The sequence below is a fragment of the Triturus cristatus genome, chromosome 1_2, assembly GCF_964204655.1.
Source record: "Triturus cristatus chromosome 1_2, aTriCri1.1, whole genome shotgun sequence".
Classification (NCBI taxonomy): domain Eukaryota; kingdom Metazoa; phylum Chordata; class Amphibia; order Caudata; family Salamandridae; genus Triturus; species Triturus cristatus.
The window spans coordinates 726,373,921-726,397,915 of record NC_140580.1 but is presented as its reverse complement, the minus strand read 5'-3'; the positions used below and the strand labels follow the sequence as shown (position 1 = coordinate 726,397,915).

General features: G+C 39.6%; 1 protein-coding gene across 11 annotated transcripts in view; it reads right to left on the bottom strand.

Moving 5' to 3' along the window:
* Window positions 1-23,995, bottom strand: part of LOC146867905 (uncharacterized) — a 1,103,481-nt gene that overhangs the window by 347,154 nt on the left and 732,332 nt on the right. For all 11 annotated transcript variants that reach the window (XM_085608614.1, XM_085608620.1, XM_085608616.1 and 8 more), the window contains one exon: window positions 22,848-22,949. In XM_085608614.1, coding sequence (XP_085464740.1) covers window positions 22,848-22,949 — 102 coding nt within the window. The remainder of the gene's footprint in view (window positions 1-22,847; window positions 22,950-23,995) is intronic.

Here is a 23,995-nt window from a genome sequence, read left to right as displayed (position 1 = left end):
GTAAATGTGCTTTCAAATTGCCAATCAAATATCGTTTCCTGCCTAGAATCACACCATGAGTCTGTGTGCACACAGGAATTGTTGTCAGAGATTTAATTCATGTTTCTCTTGTTTTGTAAGACTTGGACTCGTAGGAAAGGATCAGCTCATGTGATAGGATTTGAAAAGTTGAAAAAAATTGTAATGAAATCAAAATTACATAAAGGTATTTTTTTTTTAGTTTTTTGCAGGTATTGCTGAGCAACAGTGAAAAAATATAAAGATGCCTATAAAGTCAAGAAAGAGAAAAGAAAAGAAACAACAACTATATTTGAAGACGACTGGTAAAAAAAAAATAGGAGGCGAAGCGTGTGTTGGAAAACAGAAAAAGTCTTCTGGTAAGCAAACTAAAGAATTTTTAAAAAATATCTTCCAAAAAAAAAAAATGATCGAAAGATAAATTCAAACAGTGTTTCAAGTACAAAACAACAACAGTCGACAGCAAAAACAAAATGCTAATGTAGACTCAGAAGTAAGAAAGAGTGACTTAACACGGAAAATTGATTTTAAAAACATTAGTCGAAAAATGTTTCAGAGAAGAGTGATGTTAAATTTGCTAAAGGATGTGAAAAAATATAAGAAAAAAACCAAGTTTTATAAGAAAAAGAAATTAATTGAAAGTATTGTTACCAAGGCATTAGAAATAAAAAAAAACTATTCATTTTAATTTTGAACAGGATGCGTAGATTAGATAGATTAGTCAATGCAATGAAGTCACAAAGCAAAAGGAAAAGAGAAGTAAAAAAAAATAACTTTTGTAAAGTGTTCTTAGGAGAATGGAAGCATAGTTCAAGTACTGAACCATTTTTAATGAAGAGAGTTATCTTCAAAGTAATAGTTTGTTGCATGCAGTTGACACCAATGGAAGAGCATATGAAGTTAAGGATGGTTGTGTAATGGAAAAGGAGAAAATGGTTCCAAGAAATGAGGAAGAAGTGATGGCTGATGAGGTTATGGGGAGACGTCCTAAAGCCCAAGTGTACACTTGGAATTGTAGTAGTATTTGTACTGTGCGTCAGGAATCTATTGATAAATTACGTGACTTTCTAAGAGAATATAGTAAAAAGTGTTAAACAGAAAATTAAGGTGCTTCAAAGACTAGATCCATGCAGAGTGAGAGAGAATACTGGTTTGCAAGGACATTCTCTGGCTTGTCTATCTAGGAAAGTGTGTCAAAGTGTTTTTCACCATTTTAGGATGCTTGCTGTTCATCATACTGAAATGAGAAAGTTTGTGAGAACATTGTATTTTGCTAAAAGTCCAGCACTAAAGTTGAATGAGTTGAATAATGCTCTGTTCCGTGGATCTGTATCAGATGTAGTGAAGGTTACTGATGAGATTCAGTTTTGTTACTTTGGTCCAGAACAAGAAAGTGCAGAAAATGACACAGTTATTGATGAAAATGTGGAAGAGAATGTAGAACTTACTGTTAGTAAAAATTTTGAAGATGAAATGACAAAATTTGCTATCATCTCTAATGAAAGACCAAATATTACTTGTATTTGTTGCCAGAGAAGCCATTACAAAATTCAAACAAGGAATGTTGATCTGTATAAAAAAAAGTGAAAATGAAGATAATTATAAGTGGAAAGATTTTGCAACATATATATTTCTGGAAAATTGTTTTGATTTGGGTGAAGATCAGCGTATTTGTAAATACTGTTATAACAAGTTAGAAGAAAATAGAATGCCAGCAAGAGCTGTACATAATAAATTACAATTGGTTGAAATTCCTCCAGAACTTTCGGATTTAAATACGTATGAGTCTATACTTATTCAATGTGTCCATCCGTTTCAGACCATAGTGCGTATGGAGCCAAAAACAGGTAAACTACCTCCTTCGGATTTACAAAGAGGTTTAAAAGGAAGAGTTGTCTATTTGCCATTGGATTTGAAAAAAAATATGGAAACAATTGATGCAGATACTTTGGAAACTGAACCATTAGTTATTCTGGTTAATGGTGTACCTACAAAGAATAAGAAAATTTGGCAGGAGCTGGTGGATGTACGAAAAGTACAAAGAGCAAATTTGTATTTGAAAAAAAAATAAAAAATGGTATGAAGCCATTTATATGGATGAAGATGAAGAAGAAATAGTAGAAGACACAGGAATACCAACTGGGCAAATTGAAAAAGTGGATAAGTCAAAAGAAGAAGAAATTTATGAACATTTCAGCATACATCCTCTTCATTCTAAAGAAGTTATGGGAAACGCTATTGATCTGTTTCAGATGAAGAAAGCAAAAGGAACTCCTGTGAGTGTATGGGAGGAGAGCTTGGAAGCTCGTTGTTTTCCCCAACTGTTTCCTACAGGAGAAGGTGGACGATATGATGAACGTCCAGTACAAATTCCTGCTTCGGAGTATCGGACTACAAGATTATATGCAGAAGATCCCAGATTTCGTCAAAGTATTCCTTATTTGTTCCGTCTTTTATTTGAAAGTGACTTGTCTGCACTATCTTATGCAGTAAATCACATTTTAAAAACTGGAGTACATCTACATAATGTGTCAGCAAAGGACTTTCTCAACAAAGTGCAACAGCGAGATGATCATTTGGAATCTCAATTGATCAATTTGATGGCTTGTCAGCGTGGAACTAATGAATATTGCTACCGACGCCATGGAGAATTGAAGTGTATGTTACGGAATTTAGGAACTCCTACATGGTTCCTTACCCTGAGCTGTGCTGAGTACGCTTGGGATGATTTACTGGATTTTCTGCGAGAGGCAAATTCAAACATTAAAAACATCCAATACAAGACAGCAGGAAAATTGTGCTCATTAGATCCGGTTAATGTTTGCAGATATTTCAATCATAGATTTGAGGCTATGATGTCCTTCACCTGCAATAAAAAAAATCCACCTCTTGGAGAAGTTGTGGATTTCTTTTGGAGAAAAGAGTACCAAGCAAGAGGTGCTCCACATATTCATATGCTGTTGTGGATCAAGGATGCCCCAAAATTTGGAACAGATGCTGATGAAGCAGTTTTATCTTTCATTGAAGGATATGCAACATGTGCTATACCTAAAAACACAGAAGAGAAAAACTTAAAAGAGAAAGTTTTACGTTTCCAAAGTCATCGGTGGGGAAAATACTGTCGACGAAAGTACAAGAGTAAAGATAAATTCTACACAAAATGTCGATTTGAATTTCCACGACCTGTTCTTTCAAAAGGAAGAGTAAACAGTTTTATGTCAGCTGTGCGACATACTATTACAAGAAAATCGCCTAAGAATACCTACAACCTAAGAAGAAAAGAAGAGTCAAAATATATAAATGACTACAACCCAGTCATTTTATCCATGTGGAATGCTAACATGGATATACAGTATGTGGCTGACAATTCTATTGCTGTTGCTCGGTATGTCACATCTTACATCACTAAATCTGAGAAAACGGAATTGAAGGAAATGTGGGAAGAGATTTCTCACGAGAAGACTGTCAGTAAGAAGCTATACAGTTTCAGTTTAAAGATGTTATTGCATCGAGAAATTGGATCCTACGAATGCTCAGATAGGTTATCATCTGCAAGTCTGTACTCGAAATCCAGAAGAATAATTTGGGTAAGTTTAGGCCTTGCAGGAATGCGAAATCGGGTACTGAAATCTATTCGAGAAATTGAATATTTAGCAGAGATCGAACCAGAAAGTACAGACATTTTAAGAACAAACATGTTGGACACATATTACCCACAAAGAAGTCATCACCTTGAGAACATGTGTCTCTATGAAGTGCTGCAGAACTTCATTTTTAAATGGAATGCCACAGAAGATATCAACAATGGAAAATATAAAGTCAGTGGTGAGGAAGGATGTTTGGTGAAGCAAACAAAGGGAAGTTTGATAAATCACCGGAAGCTGAGTTGCGACACTCCTGACAAAAAGGAATTTTACTACTTGGCACTTTTGCAGCTGTTTAAACCATGGCGTTCAGAGGACGAACTACTTGGAGAATTCCAGAGTTATGAAGATTCCTTCAATGCTAGCAAAGACAGCATAGAATGCAGTACTTTCACAACTTATGTTCAAATGTTAAATGAAGAAATTGAACAAGAAGCAACAATTGCAGCTGAAGTAGCTAGAGACAGTTCTTAAGACAGTCAAAGTTCTGGGACATTCAGTCAAGATCCTCTAGGACAACCAATCGTAGAAAATGAAGCAGCAATAGCCATGAATGAAGTGGAAACAGCTATGAATCAAGCTCAGGAAGATTTAGTAGACTTAACATATTTGGAGCAGCAACTGAATGAAGAACAAAAACAAATTTATGAAGAAGTCAGGAAAAAAATTGATCACGGATTACTACATGAAAATAAAGAGTGCTCATGCACATCTTTCGAACCAATGAGAATGTATGTAAGTGGACAAGCTGGAACTGGAAAAAGTTTCTTAATTAATGTAATTAGAAGCTACCTACAGAAGAAAATGGATTCCATTTTGTCTTGTGTTGTTACTGCTCCAACTGGGTTAGCAGCGTATAACATAAAAGGAGTTACCTTACATCGTTTGCTAATGTTACCAGTAGAGCATGAGAACAAAATACAGTACCACAAACTAGCAGGAGAAGCATGCTTGGAAGTTTCTAGAGTATTGAATTAAATGAAAGTACTCATTATTGATGAGGTAAGCATGGTATCAAACTTAATGCTTGCCTTTGTGCATTTAAGAATGCAGCAAATTCTGAAGACAGAGTATGACGTGTTATTTGGAGGAAAACACGTCATAGTTTTTGGGGATCTTTTGCAACTTACTCCAGTTAAAGGACAACCGGTATTCCATACTCTTACACATGAAGACACGAAAAAGTCGTTAGGAAGTATAGGCAATGTAAAAATTTGGACATATTTTGAGTATAAGGAACTCATTACCAATATGAGGCAAGCGAATGATGAGGACTATGCAAGTATTCTGAAAGATATAAGAATTGGACTACTCACAGAACATGGCAGAAAAGCATTACAGAGTCGATTGCTGAGTAATTTGTTTACAACAGAAGAAATAGTTCCAGAGAAATTATACAAGAAAATTGCTGAAAAAAATACTGTAATCTGCTTAATGCCAACACTACATGAATGCTCTGTATTCAATCAAGAACTTTTGAAATTGGAAAATGAAGAGATCATAAAACTGGAAGCTGTGGATAAAATTCAACATGAACGAATAACTATTATATTGACAGGCAAATTGGCTACTAAATTGGATTCTCTGGAGAAAAACATTTCAAAAACAGCTGGTTTGGAAAAGAATCTTTATGTGTGTATGAACTGTAGAGTAATTTTAAGACGCAATTTGGATGTAGAAAAAGGTTTAGTGAATGGAGCTATGGGTAAAGTTGTGGGTTTTGTAAAGTACCAGAAAAAAGATGGAATTGAATTCTTAAAAATAAAATTTGATCAGATTGAAGAGGTTAAAGTCATTAGTCGTTGTTCAGTTCGTTTTTTGCTAGTGAAAGACTTATATGTACGTAGGAAGCAGTTTCCGATTTCTCTAGCATATGCTGTAACTATTCACAAGTCTCAAGGATTAACTGTTGATAGTGCTTTTGTAAACATTGGGTCTACTGTGTTCCAAGAAGGTATGGCATATGTTGCTTTGTCCGCGTGAAAAAATTATCTGGTTTATTCATGATAGACTTTGATGACTCAAAAGTAAGTGCTGAGGCAAACTGTGTAAAGGAGTATAATAGATTTAGAAAAAGCTATGCTCCTCATTTAGGTCAGTATCCTGTGTTTGAAAAACGTGTTGTTTGTCGGAAAAGGAGATTTGAGAATATCTGTAATGAGGATGTACAGAAGAGAAAACAAAAAGATAGTGATGTGACTGCAAGCAAAAAGAAAAAGGACAGTGTGGAAGAGGTTGTTGGTTGTCATTTTGAAAATAGCTCTGGTGTCAACTGCTACGCAAATGTAGTGCTGAATGTTGTATTTTATCTTGAAACTTTGCAAGAGCAGATAATACTAAATCATGAAAAAAGATTCTGTTCTTTGCTGAGTCTCCTTTATGAGAAGCTGAGTAATGATAAAACTAAAATAGAAAGTGCTTCTGTTGTTAGAAATCTTTTAGATGTATGTTCTGGATGTACACAGTTTACACAAAATGTCCAGCAAGATGCACAGGAATTCTTGATGTATATCCTGATGGTACTGGAAGATGAAGGAGTAGAAGTAGAAAATGTATTTGGTGTCTCTTATACATGGGAACATTGTTGTGATAACTGTATGAACACAAGCAGTAGTAATGTAGATTCTGAAAGGTTCATATATTTACCATTACCGGAAAGTAAAACAGTGACTTTTAGTAAATTAGTTAAAGATGCTAATCACAACATGGAATGTTCTAAATGTAAATCTGAAATGTTGTCAACGTTATTTTTAAAGAAATATGGACAGTATGTAATTTTAATGGTACAACGTTGTAGAGCTGATGGAACAAAATTGGAAACTTTACTAAAAAAGTTTGTTGGCAACCAATTATCTATATCTGGAAAAACTTTTGTAGCAGCTGCAATAATTTTTCATGAAGGTCCTTCTATAACTTCTGGTCATTACACAGTTTATCTTAAATGTGAAAAAGGATGGACACTGTGTAATGATTCTCAATTGATTTTCAAGCAACGTTTGCCTTATGATTTACCCAATTGTTACTTAATTTTTCTGAAACCCAAATTTTAAATACTAACATCATCATCGGAAGAAAGCATTATTAAAATTTAAAAGGATTAAAATTGGATATTTCACTCAAAAGGGATTTTAAACTTACCACTTGGCCTCAAGGAAAGGTAAAACAAACAATTGTGGACTTCTTTGACAGATATTATTTTGGAAAATGTTCTTTTGCAACAAGGTTTACAGACGTTAAATCTTAAAAGGTATTTTTGACATTTCTATTAAGGTATGTTTTAGTGAGGATACATTTGGGGCTTTTTTAAACAATCTTTCAGATTGTTTTTTTTTTGCCCGCTGTTAAATGATGAATACAATTGATTTCACTATTTTCAGTGAAAATCAAAACATTTTGAAAACAGCAAAAAAGGGCAAAAAATTGCTTTGCTAAATATGAAAAAACATGTACTGTTTAATAAAGTGTATTGTTGAATATTAATACTTTTTTCTTTTTTTCAGAACTAGAAAGAAAATTTAGAAGATGTAATTCAGTTATCTTTGCAATTAAATAAAAACATTTAATTCTAAATAATTTACTTTGATGGTTAGGTAAGTTTAACATATCTGTATGTGTCACTGCTTTCGTTTCATGCTTCCTTTTCTTCACCTCTCCTTACTCTGCTTTTCTCATTTCTCTTCTCACTCTCTCTTCCTGCTTTACTACTCTTTTGTAACTCCCTCACTCATTCTCTACTACTCCCCTACCTTTACTACCTCCATCACTAATTTTTCATCCATGTTTCTTTCTCTGTATCCATATGTCTTAGTCTTTTTAACTGCCGTACTCCTTCTCAGTTGTTTGCTCTCTGTCTCTGTATCTGTCACTCTCGGTTTGTCTGTTTTACCCTTAATTTCCTTAACATCTCTGGGGCACATTTACAAGCCACCTGCACCACAACTACGTCACTTTTCTTGACGTACTAGTGGCGCAGGGTGCTTTTCCATATTTACAAGGAGAGGATAAGCCACTCTGTTTGTCTTTTCCTCTCCTTGGAAATACAGCCAATTCAAATGCAGCACTAAAATGAGCTATTATCTTTTTTGGGTACCTATACATAAGTACTGATGCAGAGTTTAAAGTTTAATAGGAAGACTCTCTTCCCTTCATATGTGAAATGTACACCATCTCTTATTTAATTACTTTGCCACTCCCCTCTCTTTGTCAGGGAGTCCCTGAAGGTTTACTAAAGGTGAAAAAAATTATTATTTTTTTTTTTAAAACCCATTGGGTGCGCGCAGGGTGCGCGCACACCAAAAAAAAAAATTACAAATAGATTCAAAAAACAAGTTTTTGTGTTTTGATTTTAGGTGGCTCTAAAAAGAGCCCTTGAGTTAATGTAGGGACAGAGGAAGAGAAAAACGAAAAAAAAAAATAACAAAACTATGACCTACTGCAAGGGTGCTCCTCAAATTTTCTTTGAATGAGATCAATACTGCTCTCACCCATAGTAATAAGAGTACCACAAACCATGCAGCGTGTACTCATCCTCCCAAAACAAGGACGAATATCCAGAGGTGTGTTAGAAGGTGAAGGCACCATTGCAGAGGAAGTGCTCGCCTGATCTGCCAAAGATGTGCTCGGCTGAGCTGCTGCAGATGTCGTTGGCTGAGCAGGTGGAGGGTTTGCTCCAGAAGCTTGACGAAAAGTCACAGGATGCATTGCCTCAACGTGCCTCATCATAGTGTGAATACTAAAAGAGTACTTCTTATTTGCATTCCCACGTGACAAGGTGCGCTGACACAGTGTGCAGGTGACCTTTGGTGCATTCACCTTCTTTTGTCCCTCAGGAAAAGTGAAAAACTGCCATATAAAGGAGTCTTTCTGCTTCCTCTGCCTCTGTCTCTCAAGAGTGTCCTGCTCACTGTCAGAAGGTGGCTGGTGCTCTGCCATTGTCTCACAAAAACAGAGTAGCTCCTTCTCCAAGGGAATCAGAACTAATAATGAGGGGATGCACTCTTAAAACCATGCACCCATAGAATCACCCACTCACACATTTATGCATAGAGTCACACACACACCCTACCCACACAAACCCATACAGATACTTAGACAACCATTCAATAACCCATATAGTCACTCATATAGCTATTCACAAAACCATGCAGCCACTTATACACCACCAACAGACACATACAGACATTCACACAGTTTAGTCACTAGTCTGCAATAAGATTCATTTAATGACTCACTTAAAGAGTCAGTTACGCACCTAGAAAATCATCCATTCACACACTTATACACCCACTCATTCTTCAACAGGCCTTTCCCTATATATATTAAACATATTAAAATTGGTCAGAAACACACATTCACTGGATGACATCATCAGTGATGTCATTTGAGATGTCATCAGTGATGTCATGAGTGATGTCACTGACCATGTCATGAGTGATGTAATATGTGACGTCATCAGCAGTGGATTGCGGGCGCGCGAGTTATAGTTAGCTGAACTAACTATAACGGGGTATTTCATTGGTTTTTTACGAGTGAAATGTCCAGCTAACTATAACATGTGTGAAACCTATGGTTTTTTCAGTGAATATATATATATATATATATATATGAGACTAACTAAACAAAGCCTTTGTTTAGTATCTAAAATGCAAAGATTTCATGGAAGATCTGGAGAATTTAAAAGAAGGCAGGAAAGCAAGTTCAACTGTTAAAAATGTTCTTCCTGCAGGAAAGGTCTGAGGTTCAGACCCGATTCAGCTAATGGACTGACTGTAGCATGGGATGTCACAGGGCGTGAGTCATCTTTGAGAAAATAAGATGCAGTCAGAAACAAGTCAGTGACCAGTGGCCCATGAGGAACTCAGTTTCACAACTTTAATCTCTTAATCCCTTGCTGTAATGAAAACATGGAGCATTTGTTTACCACTACACTTAACTTTCCTCACCACCATGCAGGCCTTGAACAGAGTTGGATCAAATGTTCCTTGATGGTAGTCCATCTGAAATCAATGTAGATTCTCACTTTTTGCAGTGGGGTGAAGGATCCCACAGAAGTCTCTGGGCTACGTCTTACTTGTTCAAGGAGGGTTAGACTGGCAAAATAAGTATAGTTTCAGAGATGTGACTTAAATCTGTGGAGAGTTTAGAGGTAGAATCTGGCACACGTAGATTCAATGAACTCCCTTATGGCAGACAATGGCCATTGCGGTGGTGTCAATTACCCAGAGGTATTAAGCAATATCTCTCTTTGGACAGAAGAGTGCATCTCATGCATATCTCCACAGTGAGCACGGCCTTGGGCATGGGCGAGTTGGACACGGTCCAGGGCCCCTAGATTTAGAGGGTCATGCAATAAGCTGACAGGTAACTGTTTTATATTTGTTTCAGGCCCCCAGTGCTTATTCATTTTCTCTATAAATATTTTCCTTCTCCTTGATACTCTCCCTCCTTTTCCCATTCTACACCTTCCCTCTCCTTCTCACCCTCAGACCCTGCTATTGCCTCACATCTCTAATTTAACACTGAATAGGTCATTCAGGTGAGAGGGAAATTTGTGTTCACAGGCCATTCAGGGCTGAGGTAATCAACCAGGACTTGACTTGTAAACACAAAACACACTCTTGATACAAACGAACGGGGTATAGGGTAAAGACAGATTGCACCAAATCCTTTTGGTCAGGTCAAAAAATATCAAAACTCTTAGGGTGCCTAGGATCATGAGGTTAAATACCCCTAAACCCCCTTAGGGCCAAATGACCCTTTGACTTTCCAACAATTCACTGTGATCCAGCACTCCATGAAATTACTCAATAAACGTAAAATATGACTGTCCATACGGCAGGTGTTACTTCAAAAGATTCTTTCTTTATTAAGTTCTTCTTTTCTTCACAAATAGCAAAGGTACATACAACGTAGCCAACGTAGCCGACGCGTTTCGTCCAAAAGGACTTCTTCAGGGCAATTGGAGTTGGTTTTAGATATGGGACGGATAACTTTCTATTCTCCTCCAAATCAGGAAAAGTTAGTAAGTCTTCTTCTAATATGCCGTACTAGATCAAGCACCTTTATTATGTTGTATGGTTTGAGTTTCTTCTCGTTATTCAAATAATTAATCACCATATGTAAAATCCCTAGAAACATCCACTGATCAATTTTTCTTTTCGTAAGTTACACCAGGTTAGCTATCCTGATTATTCTACGTTTAAATATTTTGATAATGTTGTAATTTCTTGTTCTTCAATTTGTAATTCACCCTTATACGGTTTATATCTGTAGATTCAAAGGTTCAGGAGCCGATTCCTTCCACGCCAGGGTCCATGCAGTGACCCTGACATGGAGGGAATCGGCTCCTGAACCTTTGAATCTACAGATATAAACGTAGAATAATCAGGATAGCTAACCTGGTGTAACTTCCGAAAAGAAAAATTGATCAGTGGATGTTTCTAGGGATTTTACATATGGTACAATGCACAACTGTGTCAGACAGCAGAGCAAGCTTTTCTCCTTTTGACCTAAAGTATAGCACAGAAGCAGCACTGTTAAGCTGTGCCTTAGTGATAGCTATTGTATACTGTGCTTACCAAAGACAGAAGTGTAAAGGTGGTGGGGGGGGGGGTCGAAGGTTTGAGTGGAGAGGGTTGGAATGCTTTTCACTTTAAAGTTGTATTTAGCATACAAATGTAACATTCCGTAGACAAGGCCTGGAGAGTCGATACACCATTGCGGAGTCTTAAATGTTAAATATAATTGCATGTCAGTATGAGACTTCACCAACTTGAAGGCTCCTCCTAGAGCAGAACGATCAAATGGAAAAAGGCGTTCCTAGAACGCCTGGTGCCAAATATAGAACCTTTAACTTGAAAAAACACTGTTGAATCCATGACAACTACCACGACTACCACACTTTTGCCATAAGTACGTCACTTTTTTATATGATTCGTGTGTGTTTTTGTTTCTTACGATGTTTGGTGAAGGATCTGTATTCGGGCTCGGGTGGTTAGTCAAGCGTGTGCTTAAATTTCTAACTATTTTATTTACTTACTACTTTCCACTTCGGAGGGTTCCACTGACCAGAAACAGCATGGGGATCCCCTAAGGTTTCTGCCGTCTTCTCTGCCTGAAAATGCCCCACAAAACCCTTAATTGCTCACAGCCGTTTGACTGTGGACCCTGCTTCAGTGTGGATCAGTACGAAAAGTGGTGAATGCCCACAATGTCACCACAGTGATGTGCGCAGAGTCATAACCTAACACAGGGCATTATACTGCCACAAATACCTCTGCCCACTTGCAAACAGTGATCGCTATCGAACAAGAAAAACTAGTTTATCGTGATTGGTCTTCACAGGATACAACATTTCAGATAGAACTTGGACTTTGGTCAACTGAAGAAGCCAGATTCAGACATTAAGTCTCCCGGTTTTACATTCAAGAACTTGGTGAAAGGCAGCATATGCTACCTGTGTGAGATGCACACGAAATGAGAGAAATTGAGATGCATCTATACTGTGCCTATTGTATAGAAACATCCCCATAACGTGTTGACAATATATCAGGTAGTACAAAAGAACTAAGGGCCTGATCACGATGGCGGTGGATCTGCCACTGTCAGGCCATCGGTGGCGGTCCCAGCTCCATCTGCCCCTGCAAGTCCGCCCGCCGCATTACAATGGCGGGTGGATGGTGAGCTGGCGGATAGACTGTCCGCCATGCATCCAACGGGCTCAAGGAATTCCTACAATAGTGTCACTGCCTGCTCACGGACCGCCATGGGGATTACAATGTTCCTTTCCACCTGCCATTTCATGGCGGTTCACCCGCCATGAAAAGGCAGGAAGAAAGTGAATTTTGGGGACCCCCAACGGGCCCCATTTCCCCCGGGTCTACTGCTATAGGTTCTGGGGTGCACCCTAAACATCCCTGCACCATGTGGCAGACACCACATAGTGCAGTGATGTTTCAAAAGTGTATGTTTTGGACTGCGGCGTGTGCTGCAGCCTGCAGCACACGCCGCCATACAAAATATACAGATTGCAACCGCCTTGAAGGCGGTCGCATCCTAATATGGGTAGGGCAACTGCAGATAGCTAGTCTGGCGGTCCTGCTACAGCCACGGTGCAGGTCGGACAAAAGTCCGACTGACATTGTGATAAGGCCCTAATTTACATGCTTGGGGTCTGTGTTCTGTACCTTGAGCCAGGTAGATTAAAATAATGATTTTATGTTTGCAGTTACAAATCTTTGCAATGAAAATTCTGAATAACATTCTCTGGTAAGAAATAAATTACACCATACCACAATTAGTTAATTATTAAGACAAAACTGTCTCTATAGTACTTGTTAATTAAACATCTAGTTCACTCGATTTTCAAGTGCATATTTAACTATCCAGACTTTAAAGTTGCAATTTTTTTTTTTTTAACTCTTTTTATTAACAAAAATAAACGTGTCGGTCACTTCACAGATTTCAGATCTTTTGGAGTTACAGCGGTACAGCCTTGGACTCTTAGACATTCTTATCACTTAACATGGCACAGCAGAGCAGGAGAGTACATTTTCCTTTAAAGTTGTAATTTAAAAAAATTCAGCATCTGAATACATGAAAAAATCCATGGAAAAACCGCAACATCAAAAGATGTGAAACAAATCTTTGCCATTTAAAAATGCATGGCACGGATATGATGCTGCAACTTGTGAGCACTCGTAGTTTAAATACTAGAGTTTGAAGCTGCTCGTGCTATTGCCAGTCAGGAATGGGAGAGATCTGAGTTTTATCCACTTGGTATCTCTACATGTTCAGCTTTGCAATGTTCGTACGAACAGGACTGGCAGCTGGAAAAATAGAGCCTCAGTGATTCCATCGTAATAATCCCACTAGAATGTAGCCATTGTAAAGCAAATGAAAAAAAGACTGGCACCAATGTGAGATAAGACATCCATGCCATTTAATTAAAAGAAAAAAAACAATGGTGAATTCATGGGGTTGCTTTCAGACCATGAGCCTACTAAGGTTGGTCAAGTGAGGGTGGTATGAACTGAACAATTTGTCTTTGTGAAAAGCAAATCCTTAAAGCAACTTTTTAACTATGCAAAACGAAACTATGATTCCTTATTGAGAAATTGCAGCCTGCGGTGACGTCAATGCCAAAAATACTTCTGTGAAACTCCTGATATCTAAAACATTTAAAGACAACATATTGCTTGATATTTTAGGCTACTGCTAAAAAGCCAATCAATCAATTAGCTCCTTTCCTGGTAAAGATACGGTTGAAACAAATAATAAAAGTGTCTGTGTTTTTTGTGCAAAGGTGCAATCCAGTGTTGAAAAAAAAAGCAATTCTCTTTCGCTCATCGTGCATCTCTGACAATCACTAACAGTAAGCACTCTAGAATGACGCTTTGTTTAAAGTCAGCTGGGGTTTTGAGATGTTCTGTGATATTGTTCACAGTACACAGGACAGTTGTGTGTGTGACACTGTGAGACACTACATCTGTTACACAAAGGAAAAGCTATGTCATTTTCTATTCTGAGTGGGTGTCTCCTGGAACGGAGCGTGGAATGGTACATCTGACGCTGTATTTGATCTCCTTTAATACATTTGATAAGGCAGCCTGGCCAGCCTAACAAAGAACTTAGGCTCCAAGTGCAAAGGAGAAGCAACCTTAGGACTCTGGGTTTGAGCATCAGCTCATCCATGCAAATGGCTGCTACTTGCTAGGAAGACATTTAATCACCAACCAACAAGACATCTCGCCAAATTCAAGTGAACAAAGATGGTGGCAGCCTAACTATTTCTGGGCCATGCCAATGAGAGACCAAATACAATACTTCAAAAGAGAAGTCTTCCAGCCATCATGCAGAAACTGACAATTTCTGTCCTCACACACCTTCGCAAGTGGATATCTTTCTGCCCCACAGTTATTTTAGTGTTTTGGGGACGATTTTTGGTGACTTAGAACAAATTATATTTTGCTGACATCCTTCTTTGCAAATGGGCTCATGTAATCTGTCAAAAGGATAATCCGGTGCCACCCCCCAAACAACAGCCTAATACTGCCTTAACATATCAATGTTTACAACATGCATGTTGTCTGAGCTGTGTTGGTGACATTATTGCTGCTACCTTCACTGTTATGGCTTATTTTATACCCTGAGATGTAGACAAAAATGAAGGATAGGTGGTTCAACACGAAACACATAGTTAACATTTGTGGTGGTTAAGAGGGGGTGAGCTTCTTCACTTGCCACAAGTGTCACCTGCAATGAAAATCTGGTTTGACTCAAGAATGTTTGCAATATGTTCATGCCCTACCCAACCACATCTACCCAATATAGAGGTATTTGTGGTATTTTGTCTCTATAACAGTTTATTTAAAAAAATCACTATGGAATGAAAGATATAGAACATTGAACAACAGCAACACTTGGATGGAAAAGCACCTGCAAAAATCAAGTGAGAGCTTCTGCCCAGCCATACAACATTTGTGCAGAATGTTAGAGACAGTGAGGAGAGCGGCACTGGAGTTGCGGAAGGGGCGTTTTGCTGCTGCCAGGGTCCTCTTTCGAGGCAGCGGACGAGGAGGCAGTAGGCTGAGTGGGTCCAGCGAGGAGCGCGCTGGCAAGAGCAGAGTGGAGCAGTCTTTGGGTGCTGAAAGCACAGAGGTACAGTTTGCCCCTTTTTTTCAACCGGCCCAGGAGCAGGGAAATAATGGAAAGAGCCGGAGAGTGGATGAGGGTAAAAGAGCAGCAGTGAGGGCTGATAGTGGTTGTAGTGCTAGTGAGGTGGTCGGACTGCCTCCTGGTTTCTCAAGATACTCACTGAGAAGTGTGGTTAGAAGGGGTGCGGCGGACTTCCCGAAGTTGGTGGATTTTCCATCTTAGTCTGAAAAAAAGCAAGGGGCGAAGAAGGAGGAGGAGTTGGAGGTGGTGAAGGCCAGGGGCACACGGTGCAATAAAGTGACTAAGGTGCATAACAAGCTGGCAAGAGGGGGTTCTTTGGAGAACAAGATTAAGGTGACAACATCCCTTAGGACTTATTTTAAGGTGCTCCCGAAAACTGGTGTTAAGGAATAACCCCATGTCAGCAGCAGTGGCGGAGCTTCACCAAAAACAAAAGTATAGCGATCAAGTAGGAGGTGGGGGCAGCCCTGAGGGGATAATACATCTGGAAGACTGGTCTGCACATTTGAGCCCAAATCGATTTCAAGTGCTATCTGTGGAGATAGGGGAGATAATGGGAGCCACAAGGGATGAGGTCGGTTTAAACGACCCAGAGGGCAGTCTTAATCCCCTAGTGGAGTCTCTTTCGGAGGAAAGAGGGAAATTGCAAATTCCGGAGGAGGTACAGGGCGAGTGAGAACCTAAGAGGGACTCTACGTCGGGGCATGATGCTTTAGGGGATGAGGGAGAAAGCCCGGGGAGTCGAGATCCTTCTATAAGTATGTTGCTCAAAACCCTTACCCTTGAGATGCGAGAAAGATTCAAGACTTCAGAGCTAAATCAGAAAAGCATTAGGTCTGCATGTGAGATGCTAGAGAAAAAAATGGATGACTTGAGTGGAAGAACATTGGCACTAGAAGGCGAAGTCAGGGACCTTAAGGAGGAGATACAGGTCAACAGGAAAGTGATTGAAGGGCTTAGAGCTAGGGGGAGAGGGCACGAAGAAAGAGTAGAAAGATTAGAAAATGTTCAAAGGAGGAACAATTTGAGGGTTTTAAAAGTTCCTGAGGGTAAGGAAGGAGGGGATATTAAAAGCGTTGTGGTTCAGTTGCTGAGAAGTGAGCTTCAGCTGGAAGAGACTGAGGAGGAAATTGCTAAAGATATCCAGAGGATACATAGAGATCCTTTTAGATTAAATATAAATAGATTTAACCCTTGGAGAATCCTCATTAATTGCCTCACTTATTTCTTGAAAGGAAAAGATCTTAGCTAAAGCTCTGAAGAAGAAAACGTTGGAGGTGGATGGAGTAAGAATTGAAGTAAGATCAGATTTGTCAGTGGTAACAGCTAATAGGCAATGGGAGCTGGGGAAAAGAATCGAGCCACTAAAGAAGCTAGGTGCTTCGGTTCAGCTGAAGTTCCCGGCTTTACTCAAAGTGATGCTGAATAATAAGATGCACTCCTTCCGGTTCGTTGAGGAGGTTGACAGCTTTATTGAACAGCTCGGGCTGGGAATCATTAAGAGTTCATATTTTTGGAAGCAGTAGGATGGGTCTCTTTTCTGCTTAGTGGTATATTTTACAGATAAATGATTTCCTGCTTTGTATATGTTTCAAATTCACATGAGGGGTGTATAGGTAAGTGCGCTGCACGCTGAGGGGGTAACTCACAGGGCATTTGCCATGGGAAGTTGGCTAGGGTTTTCCAAGGGAGGGGGTGTGGGTTACATAGGAATGGGTGTTTAGGGGGAAAATAAAAATGCCTCATTTCTCCGGTTTTCACCAATGGTTTGTGGGTGGAGAGGGCTTTTAGGTGATGACAGGGAATAGAATAAAGGAGCTGAAAGTCCTGTCGTGGAATGTAAATGGTCTTCGGGTAAAGAGTAGGAGGGACAAGATAATGCAGTATTTGAAGGACTCTCCTGCACAAATCATTATTCTACAGGAGACACATTTGACAGAGGAGGAGAGCAGGGCGGTCTTTAAGGCGCAGAGATGGGTTGCACATGCAATTTATACGAGGCAGACAGCAGTTATCAAAGGGGTTGCATTATTAGTTAAGCATGGTTTGAATATTTTGATAGAAGGCAATGTTTCGAGTGTTACAGGAAGGTGGCTAATAGTTAAGAGTTCTTGGGCAGATCTTCAATTTGGTGGGCTACTATGGTCCGAATCAGGATGACACAGGTCCGTTGGACGAATTAGCAAATGAGCTTTTGAGTTTTTCTGGTCATATTATTATGGCAGGGGACTTCAATACAGTTTTGGACCACAAACTAGATTGATCTTTGTACAGTAGAGCGGCGGTAAACCCAAAGATGTCAGATAGGGTGAGAGGGTTGATGGTGCTGTGGGGTCTTTGCGATATATGGAGATGTAAGGCAGGCACCTATATGGATTTCACATATTATAATAAAAAATATAAACACAGGTCAAGGATAGAATATTTTTTGGTGGACCGAGCTGTGAAGGACTTGGTTTTGGAGGTTAACAGTATTGGGGTTCACTTATCAGACCATTCAGCTATCCTTCTTCGGATAAGGGTAGGAGAGGGTATCACGAGTTCAATATAGAGGCTGAACCGAACGATTCTCTTTGAAGATGAGGTGGTGGAGACTTTCAAAGAGGAAACCAAGCAATTTTTTGAGAGGAACCAAGGTTCATCCAAGATCGGGATTGTATGGGATGCCCATAAGGCCTATTTAAGAGGCAGATTAGGTGCCTTGGCAGCAGAGAAAAGGCGAATGAATCATAGAAAGATGTTGGAGTTAGACGAACAGACCTGGAGGTTGGAAGCAGTTCTAATAACTGCAGGGAGCGATGAAAAGGAGATGGACGAAATATTAAATTTAAAAGTGAGTTTATCAAGAGTCCTGAGAAATAGAGTCAAGGAGAAATGGGAGGCTAGCCAGCTAGCGCATTTTGAATATGGCGAGGGCTGTAGCAAGCTGCTAGCCTGGAAGGCAAAGAGCGATCAGGTCAGGAGTTTGATTAAAAAAATTAGTTGTGAAGATTCAGGTGTGGTCCTCAGCGATAGTAGTGAGATTGAATCAGCATTTTATAGACATTTTGGGAGGGTATATAAGGAAGATATGGTAGTTACGGAGAAGGATGTGATGATCTGGTTGGAGCATATGGAGCCAGTATCAGAGGAGGTGATGGAGGTGTTGAATAGGGAGATCTCTGCTGAGGAGGTTATCAGAGGGGGCAAAAGGGGAAAGACTCCAGGGCCAGATGGCCTTCCGATGGAGGTTTATAGAACTCTGGCCAGCGCCATAATACCTGCTATGAGGCAGCTCTTTAATGCCATCTTTCTTGCAGGCTCTGCTATGCCGGATTCTTGGAAAGAGGCCAATATAGCTTTGATTCCTAAGCCTGGAAAGTCATTACAAAATGTTGATTCACATACGCCTATTTCTCTTTTAAATGCTGTTTACAAGCTGTTTACAAAGGTTATAGCAGGGAGGTTAAATGGGATTATGTCACATATGGTCCACAAAGATCAGAAGGGTTTTATCAGAGGAAGAGCTTTGAAAGAGCGGACGTTTTCTCTTATTGGTTCTATAGATATGGCTATGGCTTACGATCTTCCGTTGGCAGTAATAGCATTAGACAATGCCAAAGCGTTTGATCGGGTCAACTGGGTATATCTGCAGACCCTGGTCAAACATCTTAACTTGGGTGAAAATGTTTGCAGAATGTTAAAAGATATATTTATACTGCTCCGGCAGCTAGGGTGCTGGTTAATGGGGTGCTGACTCAGCAGGTGTGGATTATGAGGGGCACAAGGCAAGGGTGCCCCCTATCCCCACTCTTGTTTATCTTTATATTGAGCCGCTGGCTAGGAAAATAAGGAGTTGTGAGGGTATACTGCCTTTTAAATTCTATGATTGGAACAGGAACATCGGGCTCTATGCTGATGATATTGTAACTTATACTATCAATTTACAACAAACCATGAGTTGTGTTTTAAAAATAACAAATGAGTTTGGTAACATTTCGGGGTATGACATTAATAGGCAGAAAACTGAAGTTATTGCATGGAATATGGAGACAGAGGGCATCGAATGTAAAAGAGAAATGAGATACTTAGGAGTCAGGATAACCCAGAACATTGCAGAACTCACTAGGGCAAATTTTGATAGGGTTAAAAAGGAAATTAGTGCTAGTTTACGAGGTTGGATGCATCTCCCTCTTACACTATTTGGACGAGTAAGTCTGGTGAAGATGGTGGTTCTTCCGAAGCTAACTTTTCTGTTTAAAACAATCCCTTTAACTTTCAGATAAGTATGGTTTTTAAAATTGCAAGGTGAAATTAGTTCTTTCATCTGGGCGTCAAAAGGGCAACGACTAGCTTGGAAAAAGCTTAGAAGGAGGTTAGTGAAGGAGGTTTAGTTCTTCCAGGTTTGTTATTTTACTCATGTGCATTTCTTTTGAAGAATGGAAGGATGTTATTAGGTACCTCTACGAACAAAGGGATAGGCAAGATGTTTAAGGAAATGTTGAGGAGAGAAAAAGGAGCAGAAAGTGGTTTTATGTTTAAGTATGCAGATCCAAAATATTTCAAGAAAGTCAGGTAAAAGTTCTAATGGGCATGGCGGAAACTTGGTATAGAATCAAAATGTCCCTAAAGATTCCGATTTTCTGTCAGTTGGCTCCGATTTGGGATGCACCTGGATCTCCGTCTTGGACTAAAGATTTATTGGCTAGACCCTTAACGGAGGCTGGTATTTTAAGGCGGAAGCAGTTATTTCCAGAGGGCCATTTAATTTCATGGGGTTGGTGCGAGCAGGAGCTGGGCCCGAACTTTTCAAGATTTAAGTACCTCCAGATTCAAAGTTGGTATTTGGTGTCAGGGGAAATGATAGGAGGACCGAATGAATTGGAGAAAATACTTGTGTCCAGTGTTATGTCTAAAAAAGAAATTGCACTATGGTACTGGCTGATGCTAGAGACGGAGGATGGCGCTTTCACTTTACCGGAAGATCTGTGGGGAAGATGCTTGCCAGAGACTGCGATGGAAGACCAATGGCAAGTATCAATGTCTATGCTTTACAAAACAGTCAAACCTGCATATCTGTCTAAATTCGGTTCAGTTGGAGTAGTGGCATGTCCTAAACGTGGGAGTCCAAACGAAGATAATCTACATATGTTTCTGCATTGCCCGAAGATACAGTCTTTCTGGGAGGCCGTGGGTAATTGCCTGTCGAGTGTTTTAAACCAGCAGATCAAGGTAAGCTTTGAACTGGTTATATTTGGAAGGCTTGATCTGCAAGGTAAAATTACGGAAGACACTGCAAAGCTGGTATTTTATGCTGTGCTGTTGGCCCGCAGACAGTTATGTAAATTATGGGTCTCCTCAGCCTCCCCAACGGAGCGTGGCTGGATACAATCGATGAAACTTATTGCAAAGTTGGATATTTCTGATCCGATGAAAAAGAGATATGAATTTTGGGCCCCTTTTTTGTTGTCATGGTGTGGTTAAAGTTGGGGTACTCAGGAAAAATCAATTAGTACAATGATTAATCCTTCATCTGCCTCGGCTGGTGATATTTTTCTTCCTGTGTAGGCAGGAGGATAAGGGATTGGGTCTCCAGTTGTTGGTGGAAGAAGGTCGCCCAGTAGAATCCAATGGTGTCTAGCTCTCTGGGGGTTTTTTCCACGAACAATGGAGCCTTCCCCTCCAGCTCTGTACAGCCCCCTCGTTGGCAGACTTCAGAAAGAGACTAAAGACCTGGCTCTTCGACAGAGATCCAGCACCCAGATACCCCTAGGGGTGACAATGTTGCGCTCTACAAATGCGGTTTGATTGATGGTTTCAATAAAGTGCTGGTGTTTTTTTACGCTTATTGAAAAAAGTATAAGGAACATCATGAATGTCAAAAACCTCCTCTCTTTAATTTCATCACACTAAAAGGCTTCCTGGTCTTTTCACTGCAAATCTAGGATACAGCATACAAAACTACTGGAAGGAGTATCCAACTTTCTGTAATGACACATTGGAGAAAACATTGATAATAAAAGCAAAGCTGATTTTGCTGTGGATATGGAATGAGGAAGGACAATTGAAATATCAGAAATTATTACATAAGGTGAGGCTCATAACGGCGACAAATAACGTGGCCAGACTGTGGGGCACAAAACCACCACCCACCTTCTGCATAAGTGGAATCAAGATATGTATATGGGAGCCAATAAAGTTGTATATGAGAGTCTGAGCTGTCCCGGAAATTTAAAACTATATGTGGACCAAGGAAAATCTACCTGAACTTCTATTCAATTGTATTTACACAATGGGGAAGCCAGAACTAAATGCAGGAAACAGTATTCTTGAATGGGAGCGGGCGAATGGCCTCTAAGGATAGAGAATTAATTTTCACTTGTGATAATGTGTGGAATTATAAGCAAAATGTACTGTAGCTCTTTAGTGGCATTCCTTGCAAGTTATAACTATATAATGTTTATTTTAAAAAACGAATAAAAAAATCTCGGATACTGCTGCCTGACCCATCCATCAAAACACAGTTACATCATTTCCCCAATAATCTGCCCTGTCAATAGAATACCGCTTTCACTCAGCCGTTAAATGTCTTTTCTTTCCTTCTATGCAGTTTTCTCTGGTCATCCCACACCTGCATATGCTCACTACTGTTCCCTTACACAATTCTAGTACTCCATGGACATAAGTTCTTCACTCTATCTGCACTTTCTGTATCCTCCTCTATTATCTGCCTCTAACAATGTAGTCACACTATTCCAGGACTGTGGAAAGCCTTCTACTCCCTATACAACAACCACCTTACTTGCCACCTTGTACTGTAAACAATTAAGATTTTAACTTCTAACACCATATATATTTACCACCAAATACTCCCACTTGCCCAGCAAAGCTCTACTGAAAAAGTCTCTCTCCCCTTTTAACTCTTTCGCCTGGCAAACTATCTTAAAAGTCAAACTGCTGGATTGTAGGCCCATTACAAACTTTTCAAACATTCTTAGAAGAGAGCACCTTCAGATCGAATAATGCGTCAACTTTAGACCTAGCCACACAAATTTTTTGCAAAAAGGACAGGGCCGGCTCCACAGACTCAAGATTTGCAGGCACTTATACTATTGCGAAGAAGAGACACTGTGGGTATTAACAAACCTTAACAATTGCTTTTCACACTGGGTTTGCTCCACTGGTGGTGTAAATGTTCAAATCATGTGTTTAAAACCCCCACACATCGTGAAAATGTCATGGGAATGTGGCAAAGTAAAGTTCACAAGTAAAGAAAAAAGAAAAAAGAAAATCAATGTTACATGTACAAATACAGAGAATCTACTGGAATAAGTAGGGAGAAGCTTGTACGTCTACGGAGAAGTCCTCTACAATACTCTGATCCCTAAAATGCAAACATTTCTGCACATTATCAGGCTAAGCACACAAATCTTAGATTGTGTTTTAGAATTGTGTCCACATATACTGTGACTGATAAGTGAAAGCCAATAAAATAATTCAAGTTACATACTCAATAAGATGGTGATTTACCTTAGTCCCATACACCACCGTTTGTCTCACACCGACACAGTAGGTAAACGCCATCATAGTAAAGGCCGCAGTAACTCCTCCTTCAAACTCAAAGTTAACTACCTGGTAAAGATACAAGAGACAATAAATGAAGTTATTATTTTAAGTTCTTTCTTTGCAGCCAACATTTTTCACCTAATAATGTGAATGTGAACTATTTATAACAAAGTGGATTAGTGCTTAGCACTTCGAACCTACTGGGAGTTAAATCTACAGGTAGACACAGATCTGTGAAGTAGAAACCTAGTCCTCGGCCATAGTTAGGTTCGATCATGGAACGGTCTATCTCTTAGGGAAGGCAGAATGTAAAGATTCCCTTCAAACAATATTTTCTTGTACAGTACATGGGGTTCAAGTATGTATTTACTATTGCCCAACACATTCAATTGTCAGCCTAAAACACCGGAAAAATCTTTCGTCAAACTTATTTTTATTAGCATTTGGTATACACTTCGGAATGCTACATCAAATATGGCGCTAAAGCATATTTACAGAGAATAGCATCCTAAGTTGTGCTGTGGTTGAGCTTCTAAATATAACGTGAACCAAGGCCTTTCCTTGTTTGATACATAGAGATACACAAAGCATGTAAAGGCACTTGGCAGACTGTAAAGAATAAAACTTGCACGCTCAACCTGTCTGTCCTCTTTGCGATGCGTTTCAAGTCAAACCCTTACAACATGGAAAGTCCCCCCCAAAACAAAACAAAAAACCCACCCCCCTCCCATCTACCAAAATAAGTGGTAGTGGTGGCAATTATGTAGTGCATTCTATAATCTAATCATGTGTGAGGTGTATCTCTAATTGCTACACCGGCTTTATCGCTCATCTCTGGAGTCCCCTATTCGGGAATCCCTGGGGCTGTGTCTCGGGTCTGTGGATGCTGGGCTAGAATTGAAAGAGATGCATATCTCTATTTGAGGGCGGGCAGGCCGCCAGGGGCAGGCATTGTGTGAGATAGTTGACTAATGGTCCCCATCTGTACTCAAAGTTTTTATAATCGTCCCTGAAAATGTCTGTCATTCTCTCAAGACAAAGTATCTTCCAGAGTTGCGAATGCCACACGGAAAGGTGGGGGCGCCTTCTTCTTCCATTTTTTTTTTTTTTTT